This window comes from Alnus glutinosa, chromosome 14, assembly GCF_958979055.1.
Source record: "Alnus glutinosa chromosome 14, dhAlnGlut1.1, whole genome shotgun sequence".
Lineage (NCBI taxonomy): Eukaryota > Viridiplantae > Streptophyta > Magnoliopsida > Fagales > Betulaceae > Alnus > Alnus glutinosa.
The window spans coordinates 6,133,552-6,146,964 of NC_084899.1; the positions used below are offsets into that span (position 1 = coordinate 6,133,552).

Below are 13,413 nucleotides of genomic sequence, written 5' to 3' on the forward strand. Positions count from 1 at the left end.
CACAACAACTATACAACAACTCTTCACATGAGGGGTTGTTGTGTAGTTATTATATTGGTATTATAAATCTAATATTTTCTAATAATATTTGGGGAATGATTCTTGCACTCACAGTGCACAACAAGTGTACAACATTAAGACACAATGGAGTGGGGCCCAATGTGTAGGTCCCACTTCATTGTGTCTTGCTGTTGTACACTTGTTGTGCACTGTGAGTATTTCTATCATTTTCCATAGTTTATTTTTAACATTTTCCCTCCAAATATATATGTATACAAGTTTATACATCTTGACAAGTGCCAAATTGTGGAGTTCATTATTTATTTTAGGGTTAAATACCCTACACACTCATGTAGTTTAAAATTTTTATTTTTTACTCTTTAAGTTTTCATTTTTATCATAGGTGATACCTGTAGTATATGAAAAGATGGAAATAGTACATCCGTCCATTTTTCCATCCAAAATTGACGGAAATCCACATCAGTGCCACGTGACACCATTCAAAATGCGACATGTGACCACACTATTTTTTTTTTAATTTTTCTTTTAAAATTTTTTAAAGCTTTTTTTTAAAAAAATTGTAGGGGTGGCCGGCCACCCCCAAAGGCCAAACAAGAAAGACAAAAAACAAATTATTTTTGCCCTGTGGGTGACCGCGAGGGTGGTTCGGCCACCCCCAAGGGCCAAACCCTACAAAAAAAAAAATAAAAAAAATTGAGGGTTTGGCCAACCACCCTCAAAGGCGGCCGGTCTAGGGGGTGGTTCAGGCCAAATGGGGGTGTGGCTACCCACCCCCATGTGGCCCAAAAGTCACTCCTACAATTTTTTATTTTTTAATTTTTTTTAAAAAAGGCTTAAAATAATAATAAAAAAAAATAGTGTGACCACGTGTCGCACTTTGAATGGTGTTACGTGGCGTTGACGTGAATTTTCGTCAGTTTTGAATAGAAAAATGAACAGAAGTACTATTTTCATCTTTTCTTATACCGCAGGTACTTCATATGATAAAAATTAAAGCTCAAGGGTCGAGGGACAAAAAATAAAGTTTACAAACCACTTAAAATATTTTTGTATTTACCCCTTTATTTTAAAATTTTACATTGATGAAAAAGAATAAATTTAATGGCCCGAGATGATGTGATAACGCAATGCCTTTTACTTTTTCTACTGAGAAATGCCTCAGGTTAATAGTTAGCTTTAAGCTTTCTATCGCACGCACGCCAACTGTTTGAGACGTTGCCTGGACCAAAACTCAGACACGAAAAATGATACCAAAGCCACTGCGCACGTTGGGTACCGGTGCCGCTATCATCCTTGGTGGACTAATAACTCTGAACCTTGCTTCCTCTGCCACCATGAGAGCGCTTCGTTTCACCAACGAAGCGAAACGGGTAAAACTCAAAAGCGAAACCCTCTTTGGCTCCAATACTTTTTTGTTTCCTCTCTTGGGAGTCCGATTTTCTTGTTGCGGTTTTGGTGCAGAGAAAGGTGGCGTCGCCTTGTGAGCATTGCAAAGGGAAAGGGTTTTATATATGCAAACTGTGCAAAGCAAATGCCACCATTGATTGGTCTCCTTTGTACGACCCAGTTGCCATCAACCCTTGCCTTTGCCCTACTTGCGATGGAAACAGGTTGCTCTATGATTTTTCTTTTATTCTTTTAGTAATTTCTCAAATCTTTCTGGAGCTCATTTTAGGTGCTTGGTCTACAATTTCGTTTTTCTTTCTCCGTTTGGTTGCTGAGAAAACAAGTTCCTTTCTGTTCCTTTATATGAATTGGATGGTTAACACTTCGGTTGTGTTCGTCAGCTTTCTCAGTAACCAAACGAAGACTTATGGAAACAAGCACAATATCCATGAGTGGTATATAACTAAAAGTTTGTGTTTTGGCTGGCAAATTGAAACAATTAAAATCTCTAATCTGCTTTTTGGAACATCGCTTGCTAGGCATGATCTTCGAGCACAAAACCTCTATTAGTCTATTGATTCAATAAACATGTTTTGAGAAAGAGTTTGGTTTTTGAGTGTTTCCTATTATGCGATGCTGATGAGTTTTTTTTTGCATGCTTTCGCATCACAGGGTGCAACGTTGTCTTAATTGCCTAGGGAAGGGCTACGATTGACTTGCTTAAGAGGCGGTATTGAATTGTTCAAGTGAGTTGTATTTTCTGTGTAGTGGAGCTTATATAGTGTGACGTTCAATTGCATTTAAGCTAATACATACTTCTTTCATCAATCACAATGCTTAACTTTTTTGACTTCTATTAGTCATATACTGATTTTGAATTAGAGAAGTGTGCCCTTTCCTCGCCCAAGTAACTTTAGCCTCAAACATCTTATAATCATTGTACAACTGTCAAAAGTTTTCCAGCTCCCAGTTATAGAGAAGTATAGGATTATTATTGGTATACCATGTTATCAATCTTGGCTACTTCAACACTAGTTATGTTTCTAGAGAGTAGTTTATATGGTAGGTATAGACTATGATGTATGTGGAAGTGAACCAGGCAGGCATGGTTCTACTTAATCTAGAACATGGCATGATTTGGATTGGTTCACTCAGGCTTCTTGGTCGTAATGTGGTTTTTGATCTAGTATCATGGCCATGATATAATTCATAAAATTCTCTAATGATGCAATGGATTTTTTATTATACTGCAAATGATGAACAAAGTGATGTTTGCTGAAGGAAAATATTGAACGATGAGCTTGGTCAAGAAGTGAGTTTATTGAATAAAGTCCTTGTCTCCTAGAATGTTATCGGCCCTTCAAATTTGAAATTGCTACATCATCAATCGAACAAGGTCCTGGATTTTCTGGGATATCATTGTCATTCTTGCTTGCAATGGTAGAAAAGGTTGGTTGTTTAGGATCTGGAAAAGTTATCATTTCACTTCCAAGCATATACATCATCTGACATTGTTGGTCTATCTGCTGTGTCTTCTTACACACACAAGAGAGCAACTTGAATACAGAGCATAAGTTCACTTGTTGAACATGTTTCTGCCAATGCTGGGTCCATCAACTCCAACCCTCTTCCTTCTTCCCACATATCCCATGCCTGAAAAGGTATTGATTGTCAACATTATACTAGGAGCTCAATCCTTAGGAGATGCAATAAGTTCTGAAGACAAAATAATAACAAAGTCAAAGCTTACTGTAGTGACTTACATATCCTATTAGGTTTGAAGAGTGTTTTAACTTGATAGAAACCAGTGTTTTTCTTGCCACTTATGATATCTAGCATCATTACTCCAAAGTCAAGAACATCGGATTTCACAGAAAAAAGACCATCCATGGCATGTTCAGGTGACATATAACCATTTTTTTCCATCTTTTCTCTCTGTACTTTCATTTAGAAGCTGCACCAAATATGGAGTTCATTTGACATTTTCATATAGCATATCAGTCAGTTCACATTAAAGAATGAAGAAGCTGCTTACTTACTATGTCTCAACAATTTGATTCTTGTTTGCTCTAGATTCATTACTCCCCTGACTATTTTTGCCATGCCAAAACTCAATGATCCTAGGATCCATGTTATTGTCCAATAGTATATTGGTGGTTTCAAATCTCTACGAAGAACCTTTATTTTGGAGTACTTATGCAGGTAATCCTTGTCTGGTTTTCAAATCTCTATGAATAACCAAAGTCTAACATGATTCCTGTGAGTTTTGATATTAATATGACCATTTTTTAATTCCTCTATTCCTTGTACGGATCTTCTGGAAAGTCTTTTCACTGCAACCTCTTGCCCATCAATCAACCAATGTACCCTATGAGAGAACCGTGTTATTTTCAACCATTTAAAATTGGATGTTACCTTATAAACAGGCCCAAAACCTCCCTGGCCTACTTTAATCACATAGAGAAGTAACCTGTGGCAGTTTCTATGTTTGAAAAGCTGAACAAGGTTAATTCATGATCCTTTCCATTTAATTTTGGCTTGGTTGTACCACCAAGTTCATTAATAGCTGCTACAGTGGTACTTAATTCATGCATCAATAGCTCTGTGCCTTGGCTCGCCCGCCCGTGACTCCTTCCTTTCTTACCTGGTTAGTAGAAGCAGAACTTTCCATTTGGAGAACAGCTCAAATGTTTCAATTGTCAAGTGATGCTCAAATATAGCTAGGATAGAGTGCCTTGAAAACAGCAATATTTACATTGCAAATAGTAAAGATTAATCAGGGAAATGACTGGACCAACCAATGATTAGTGACAGCTGCCTCGTCCTTGGGTGTTGAAACTTCTAGAGAAGTGAATAACATGGAAGATTATTAGTTCCAATGCTTCAACTTGTCTATGTCAAGTCCCGTTTTGGCAACCATGGGCGGGAATTTTTGCAGGTTGTTTTCAGAGTTTACGGTGAGAGAAGTCCCTTTCACATCAGTAATAACTAAGTTCCCATCTCCCTTGATGGATAGAACTCCAGGGCTATCTATCCCCGACTAGTAGTTGCCAGAATAACCAAGATTGAAGAACACTAATCAAAAGAGCTTGCTCTTTTTCTTTTTCTTTTTTCCTATTCAATTCAGGACAGGGAAAGGGGAAATCGAAAGAGCTTGCTTGATGCTAGAGATGGTGGTTCATATTCAGGATGAGAAGTCTAAACTGGTCTCTAGTTTATAGGTCTCATGGCCTCATGGTTTGCATTCTGAGAGGTTAGATGCAGGGGTGATAGACATCCCCATGAACAATTTTATATGATTTTCTCTGCATATTAGGATGCAAATTTACCAAATTATAAATCATGTCAGCCCAAGATCTTGTGAATTCCACATGCGGTTCAATATGATTAGAAATTGCCACTCTCACGATCATGTTTACTTTTTTTTTTTCCTAAGCCAATGAGGAAATGGTTACAGGAAAACGATCATGTTTACTTAGTTTACAACTTGTACTAATTTCTCAGAAAGTAAGCAAAAAAAGTTTGCTTACTTTTGTACCCTTTTCTCCTTCTTTGATTTCTGTTTATTCTTAGACATATTTATTTATTTTTATTTTTGTTCTCCAATCCTACTCATGTCTTCCTAGAGTGAATAGGGTTTATTCCTTCCTTTTAAACTAGGGGATGGGTGGAGTGCAATGATGCTGTGTATTGCATGATGTAATGGGTAGCTTTATGTGAGAAGGTATTCAGGTCACACTTTTCTTGGGTATCCTTCCACAATTCACATGATGCAATTTTTATTGCAAAACCCTGCTCGGATATCCTTTCAGGTGAGGCTGTTCATTGCATGGACAACCTTGCTGCACGGATCAACTAATACAAAATAAAGGAAAAAGATAGATGAGATCATTCGAAGGAGCTGTAGCCTCCAACAGCTACTTCAAGAGAGCATGACCCACCCGTCCGGCGAGAATCATTCTGGAGATGTCGCCGGAATCAGCTTCTGGGGAGTTGTTGGGGTTGCATTTTACTGGGGGTGGGTCGACAAGGCGTTCGAGGACTGACCCAGTGTGAGTGGGTTCGGTGTTGCCTGTCCCTTTAGGGTGTCTCTTCGGCAGATGCCCTCGTTGTCGACAGCTAGTGGGATGGCTCCTTTTATGTCTTCTTCCGGGGGTGGGTCTAGTGGATTGCAGGTGATTCCGGTTCCTTCAAGTCATTTTCCAGCCTCTACAATCTTTGGGTTTCCTCCATCACCGGCTTTGGATCCTGATTTTCCCGCGGTTTCGGCCCATTCTCCAGCTACTGTCTTTAGGTTCATTCCGTTGAGGCCACTTCAGATTCCTCAACCCAGTTTTGCCCCTTCATCTCTTGTTGGAGCGGCTAGGTTGGGAGAGAAGTTGCGTTCATCCCTCCCCATGGTGGTGTCTAAGCCTTTTTAGTGTTACTACCGGAGGGCGAAGGAACTAAGGGAAGGGCATTCTGTGAAATGGAATGATGAGCTATTTTCGGATTCCCTAGAAGCCATGAAGATGTCTGCTGGTTGTGCTATTAAAAAGGTTGCAGCTGTAGAGCCGCCAATGAAGAAGGTTACAGAGCCTCCAGTGAAGCAGGGTCTAAGAAAGGGATTTCTCAATCCTCGTCCGATGGTGCCAGTTATTTTTACTTCGTCGCAGAAGGTCGTCGAGGTCGAGATGGTTGGACCTTCCTCCCCCCCGAGAGGTTGCCTATCTCCTTTTTCTCTTATTCTGCTGAAGGAAATGGATTTTCCCAATCTCGAAATTGGCCTGTCGGTTTTGATCATAATGTAGAGATTGTGGTTTGGGAAGATGACGAAGATTACTGGGATGGTTTACCCTTAGATTGGGTTTTGGATGGTTCTTTTGAGGAGGCGGCCTTGGCTATTCGGGACGTCATGGAGGAAGATTTTTTGCGAGAGAAGATGATAGTACGCCAAAAATCAAAAGGCTAGAGGGAGGTACTGAATCTGCAAAGCTTCATAAATTATGGCGACACTTCAGTCTCCTCTAGGTGTAGTAAAGGAAAGGCCCGCATGTTGTAGGGTTGTGTGCTTTGGTGGGTTGTGGGTTATCTCTTGGGTCTTTGGGTTTTCCTCGTGTCTGGTTGGGCTCTTTTGTGGGTTGTTTTGGGCTTTTCTTCTTGGGTTTTGGGGTTATTTTTCCGTTTTCTGTTAGTTGTTGCGGGTTAGCTTTTGGAGTTTCTTGTGTATACTTCTTGTGTACCAATAGACGCATTTATGCTTTTTTAATAAATCTTTTCTTACCTATAAAAAAAAATTATATCAAACAATAATCAACTAATGCATCTTTATTAGTAGTTTCTTATTTAAATAGAAGAATAATACTGATTGGTTACAAGGAGAATTACTAATCAAAGTAAGACTCTTATACCATTTAACTGATTGACTAGGATTAAGACCGACTCTATTAACTTTAGATTAGGACTCTAGCTCTACTAAGATGAATCGGAAGCAAACTCTTTATTGGAGATTTATTCATTATAAGATTCTAACAAGACAATGTGATACCACTTCCAATTTTTTTTTTTTTTTTTTTTAAAAAAAAAAAAAAAAATTGGAATATTATTTGTACTATCTTATTTTTGCACTTTCGTTTGTTGTGCCATATGTGTCTGTTTAACATATTTTATTCAATTGCTTGTCCGAGCAATATTTGCCAGTTATGAGTAGTGTACTAGTGTGGATCAAATCTGTATGCAATCAAAATATAGAATGATTTGATAAAAAGAAAAAAAAGAAGAAGAAAAGAAACAAAGTGCAGTTTCTATGTTTAACATACAAGCAAACACATCTATCATTGTACTTTGATAATAATAGTGGAGGGAATTTCTTAGAAATTTTTACTTGAAAAACAAAATCGAGCCTACAGGTTAGATTTGGGGTGTTCTACATCCGCTCTTCACCCGTCTATACGGGCAAATTTTCAGCCCCTAACCCTGGTGGGTAAATATCATATTTGTTATCTGCACATATGTGAGCGAATAGCAAAATATATCTACACAGAGGCGAATAATATTCACCTCCACACACACACACACACACACACACACACATATATCATTTTTGTCATAAAACAACACACACACACACACACATATATATATATCATTTTTGTCATAAAACAACGTTGTTTTGGGATTTAATCCCAAAACAATGTCGTTCGTATAGGTAAAGAAGTAGAAAACGAAACCCTAATACCTCACTTTGTTTCTCCCCCTCTCTGCAGCTACAACTCCTCTTCAATCTGTAAATATTTGTATTGTACATTGTTTGCAATTAAATTTGTATTTTCATATTACAATTTAAAAGTGTATTTAGTTCAAATATTGAATTAAAAAAAAAAAGAAAAAAAAAAAAGAAAGAAAAAAGATCATAACAAGAGTTCGAAAAGAATCATAAAAAGCTTTAAAAAAAACAAGCAGCTCATATAAAATTAAGTTCATAATTTTAAAAAAATAAGAAAAAATAAAAAAGAGCTCAAAATGCAAAGCGGATATAACATGTTCGTTTTTCTTTTTACTACGCACAAGAATTAACAATTTAGCACTCAAGAGAAGAACGTATTGAAGGCCACGTAAATGGGATATTCGTACAAAGAGTAATAGTTTTTGCACAACTCTAACAATTTTTTTAAGATTAATCATTGAATATTTAAGGTCCACATGTAGAAAAATAAATATAATCGTTGATCATAAAAAAAAAATTAGTTAGAGTTGTGAAAGAGTTATGTAAGAATCATTACTCCCGTACAAAAGGTAATGACATTGGAGTACTTGAAATAAATTTGAAAAAGATGCAAAAAAAAATGAAGAGAGAATAATTTCTAACAAATTAAGAAGTATAAAAAATATATATAAATATCTCATTAATTATTTTTCATATATTTGGCCACCCCCACATTCGGGGAGCCACCCCACTTCCACCTTTTTCTTTTTATTTTGTTTTTATTTTTTATTATTTTTTTTAAAAAAATTAGTTTTAAATTTTAACTATTTTTTTTCCTTTTCTTCGAATCTATAAGAGTATTATAGTCTTACTGAATAAAATTTAAGATCATTGTTTGTCTTTTTGTGAGACAGAAAGGGTACATTGCAAATTTTTTGTATTTTATATGGACATTGATGGAATTTTCAATTTTGGGTAACATTTTAACAAACATTACAAATTAGGTATTAGTTCGAGAGAGTACGTGTAATTTTTTCCAAATATTTTTAAGTAAATTTCACCTCAAAAAGAGCAAACCATTTAGAGCCTATTTCGTAAGGAACTTTTTCCTTTGCGAATTTTATGAAAATCTTCTATCATATGATCTTTTTAAAGGGATAATTGCACCGTTAATCCTTGTGATATGCCATAATTATTTTTCACTTCCTACGGTTTAAAAAGTTTATGAGAGATCCCTGTGGTATGCAATAATTACAAATTGATCTCTGGCGTCAAATTCTGTTAAAAATTTTAACAGATTCCGTCAAATGCCACGTCAGCGCCACGTGTCGTCATCTTATTAGTGACACGTGGCGCTGACATGTCCAATCTTAATAAAATAATATAAATTTATTAAAAAATAAATAAAAATACTTATTTTTCTTAAAAATATAAAATTCAAAAAAAAAAAACAAAAAACAAAAATGGGGGCAAGGGGTGGCCCGATGGCCACCCCCGGCCACTGGGGGTGGCCGTGCGCCAACCGCAGAGGCCGCCTGGGGTGGCGCGCGGCCACCCCCATTTGCTGGGGGTGGCCCAGCCACCCCAAGCCTGCCCTTTCTTCTTCTTTTTTTTTTTCTTTTTTTTTTTAAAGTTTATTTATTTATTTTTTAATAAATTTATATTTTTTTTATTAAGATGGACACATGTCGCCAATAAGATGACGACACGTGTCGCTGACGTGTAGGGCAAACAGATTCTGTCAAAATTGTGGACGGAAAATCGACCCAAGAAGTAAAACGTAATTATTGCATACCACAGGGATCTCTCATAAACTTTTTAAACCATAGGGAGTGAAAAATAATTATAGCATACCACAGGGATCAACGGTGCAATTATCCCCCTTTTAAATGACTAACGATATATACTATATTTTTATCTCGCAATGCTAATGTGACAGTCACAACCAACATTTGGTTTATTGATTCAAAATGTTGATTGGAATTGACACGTCAATATTGTAAAATAATTGTGTGATAAAAATATAGTATCTAGCATTACTCTTTTAAATAATATAATTATTCTCCAAGCAGTACAACTATTCACACTTGCAAAGGTCTTGAAGTCATTTCATGGTTAAGATTTTATTTTATTACATCTAACGATATATATACTATTACATCATTTAAAAATTTTTAAATGACATGAACAACCTATTCTCTATGTGGCATTATATACACCATTAGATGTAATAACATAAAATCTTAATAATAAAATGACTCATCTCCAGGGGTGAAACCACCCCTAGCCTTGGGGGGTTATGGGCTCCACCAAAATTTCAAAAAAGTCCTTAACATTTTGAAAAAAAATTCTTCAAAATTTTAGGCATTTTTACGAAGTGGACATCCCAAAATTATTTTTTACCTTCAAAATTTTTATAATTTAGTTTTGGACCTCGCAAATTTATTTTTCTAGTTCCGCCTATTCCTCTCCATTTTCAAGTGAAGTATAAGTAATCATATTCTCACACTCGTCAAAAACTTCAATAAGGGGGCAATAAATTATTTTATAGTTAAGATTTTATTTTGTTTCATTTAAAGATATATATATATATATATATATATATATATATATATATATATATAATGTTATATCATTTAATTTTTAGATGACGTGACAATACACACACCACGTAATATCACATACAACGTTAAGTAAAATAAAATAAAATTTTAACTATAAAATAGTGAAATAGAGAGAATCATATTCCTCTCAATCATGCCTTTAAATTATTTAAAAGCTTACATTTATATGCTCCTTTATTTTTGGTACTCATCCTTCGTCTATGGCGATCATGACATCCATGGAGGTGGCTTTTTCTTTTTGGCATATTTGGGACAATTCCTTCAATTCTTCCTTCACAATCAATGGTTGACCTTTAAAAGAAACTAAGAAAGAATATTTTGTATCTTTTCTCTTTTCTTTTTTTTAATCGTTAAAATTTTTCCTTTTATTTTCTTACGAGTAATTATACATGTCATATAAATGTCAATTAAGTGTTCATCAAATAATGAAGTGACTTTTAAAATTACAATTTAATCAAATTCATTATTTGATCATTCACATGTCTAATAGTAATTTTAAAAGCCACATCATCATTTGATGGACATTTATATGACACGTAGAATTACTCTTTTCCTACACTTGTTTCTTCTTTACGAGTAATTCTACATATCATATAAATGTCTATTAATTGTTCATCAAATAATGATGTATTTTTTAAAATTATCGTTTGATTAATTACATATTTAATAATACTTTTAAAAATTACTTAATTATTTAATAAACATTTATATGAAATATAGAATTTATTCTCCTCTACTTTCATTTTCAATGTTATGAGTCGATGGGACACGTAGTGAGTTGACGCAAAGAGAGCATATTCATGTGTTTGGAGGGGAAGGCTTCTCAACTGGAGAAAAAGGACAAAAGGGAGGTTATCTCGTTAGAATCAAACAGGCTCGTGGAATGTTATGGAGTTGGAAAGGAGGGGCTCTTTCCTTTCACTTGTAAAATGCCCTTATCTGCTTCAATTATATCTTAAATGCCCCCCATCTCCAAGCCTCACAAATTTAAATGGGTTTTATTTTTCAGCAAATTTTATTATAGCTTGTTTTGGACTTTGGTATCTCCCTGAAAACAATCATTTTATTGTTAATATTTTTTAAAATTATTAATTGTGTCAATATTTTTCTTAAATTATAAAAAAAAATGTCAATTTCCCTCTTAATAACAATTTTTTTTTTTTTTTTTTTTTTAAAAAAAAAGCAATTAACAAGAACCCCCCACCAAAAATTTATGAGTATTTTTATCGTTTTGCTGGTTTTAGGAGGAACATTGATATTTTTGAGTAGTTTTAGTTTCTGGAAGATGTTGACACAATGAGTACACTACAAAAATACATAATTTTTGTAATTGACTTTTAGTGACCTGTCAGAATGTCTGAAAAGGTCACTAATCACCAGATCAATATTTAAGATTTAGTGACATGACACGCCACTAAATATAGTGGCATGACTAAATGACACGTTACTGTATATATTTAGTAGCGTGTCTAAATGACACAGCACTATATATATATATATTTTCAAATCAAGAAGAACAAATTATTCACATCATATTACTGTAAGCTATTCACATCATTTTTTACAAGTTATTATTATTATTATTAATTTCCAGATGCAGCAGTAAATTAGAATTAATATATAGATAATTCTAACAAAAATTCTTGGAGAAAAACACTAACAAAAACTACCCAGTAAGCATCCGGTCCCCAACACGACAAACACTAACAAAAATTCAGATTAAAATATGTATTTAACAAACCCGAACAACAAATCAGCTCAAATTAAAATATGTATTTAACATATATCCAACATATATATAGATAATTCATATATAATTGAAAAAAAAAAAACCATAGAGGAACTAACCGTATGGGTGGACAGCGTCGGTGATCTTCGGCCATCATGGGTGGTTGTCGAACCTAGGCAGAGCTGGCCAGGAGAACGAGAGATCAAAGAGAGAGAGAGAGAGAGAGAGAGAGAGGACATGCATAATGTACCAGTAGTCGACGGAGATGATGCAGTGGCCGGCGTAGTTGTGAGAGAGAGAGAGAGAGAGAAATATAAAAACTAAACCAGCATTGCCGCGTGGAAAGGCACACCCGCCTAGGAAATTTTAAATTGTGGCATGCATGCTTTACTTATTATACAATGTGCATGGTTATTTATAATATTACATGTGCATGCCTACTTATTATATATATTTTTTTTTTATAAAATATTAATTATTCTATATTTATATTTATAAATTAATAACACATGGTTACTTATAGTTGTATAACATATTATATAATGTATATTATAGTTGCAAGTATATTAATTATATATTAATACTTAAACCAAAATATATGACAACATTTAAAGAGTAAAAAATTTACTTTAATTTCGATCTCTACATTAAGTTGTTTAATCCTAATTAAAATAATCATTATATATTGAGAGAGAAAAAAAAAACCTAGACTACACTGATATAATTATACGCAATATATATAGGGTATACTAATTAAATTTTGTTACTTAATATTTTTTTTAAAAAAAAAAAAACAAAATTAATATTATTTAATTAATTAATTAGTAACCTGTTAAATTGACACGTCACTACATTTGTGATGTGTCTATTTGAGAGGCCACTAAATTGTGGCGTGTCAGATTTAACACATCACTAATTATTTTAGTGAGGTATTACTTTTTAACATGTTACTAATTAGTGACATATCAAAAAGTACATTACTATTAACACGTCACTAATTGTAGAGTTTTTTTGTAGTGGTATTTTGTGAGACATTAACAATGGAGTAGTAGTTTGAGAGGGATATGTTTAGTTTTTCTTTTATTTTATAAACTTAGGTAAAAGTTTACATGAATACCATGTGGTATAATTGGTAAAAAAGAATTAAGTGATAATTTTGACAGAAACATTTAATTGTTTAGTGACTAATGTAACAATTTACATAAATAAGTATCACGTGTTATACCAAGTCAGATCATAAGAAATTTATAGTAGACATTATAGTACTATAACAAAAACTCTTATGTTACAAAATCAAAATTGAATTTACATGAAGACCATTAGACTAGGGTTGGCAAAACGGATTACTTTGTTAGATTCGTGTTGACTCACTAACCCGTTTAGGTCAACTTGATTAGCTAAATGGGTTGAAATACAATACCCAAACATAACACGTTATAAGAGTCATAAACGGGTTAACGGGTCAACCC

At 34.3% G+C, this 13,413-nt stretch overlaps 1 protein-coding gene across 1 annotated transcript; it reads left to right on the forward strand.

The window, feature by feature from the left end:
* Positions 1-1,146: 1,146 nt before the first annotated feature.
* On the forward strand, positions 1,147-2,314 carry LOC133856907 (uncharacterized). The gene is made up of 3 exons (XM_062291954.1): positions 1,147-1,391; positions 1,483-1,631; positions 2,080-2,314. The coding sequence occupies exons 1-3, from the start codon at positions 1,266-1,268 to the stop codon at positions 2,120-2,122; spliced, it is 318 nt and encodes a 105-aa protein (XP_062147938.1). The 5' UTR covers positions 1,147-1,265; the 3' UTR covers positions 2,123-2,314.
* The last annotated feature ends 11,099 nt before the right edge of the window (positions 2,315-13,413 follow it).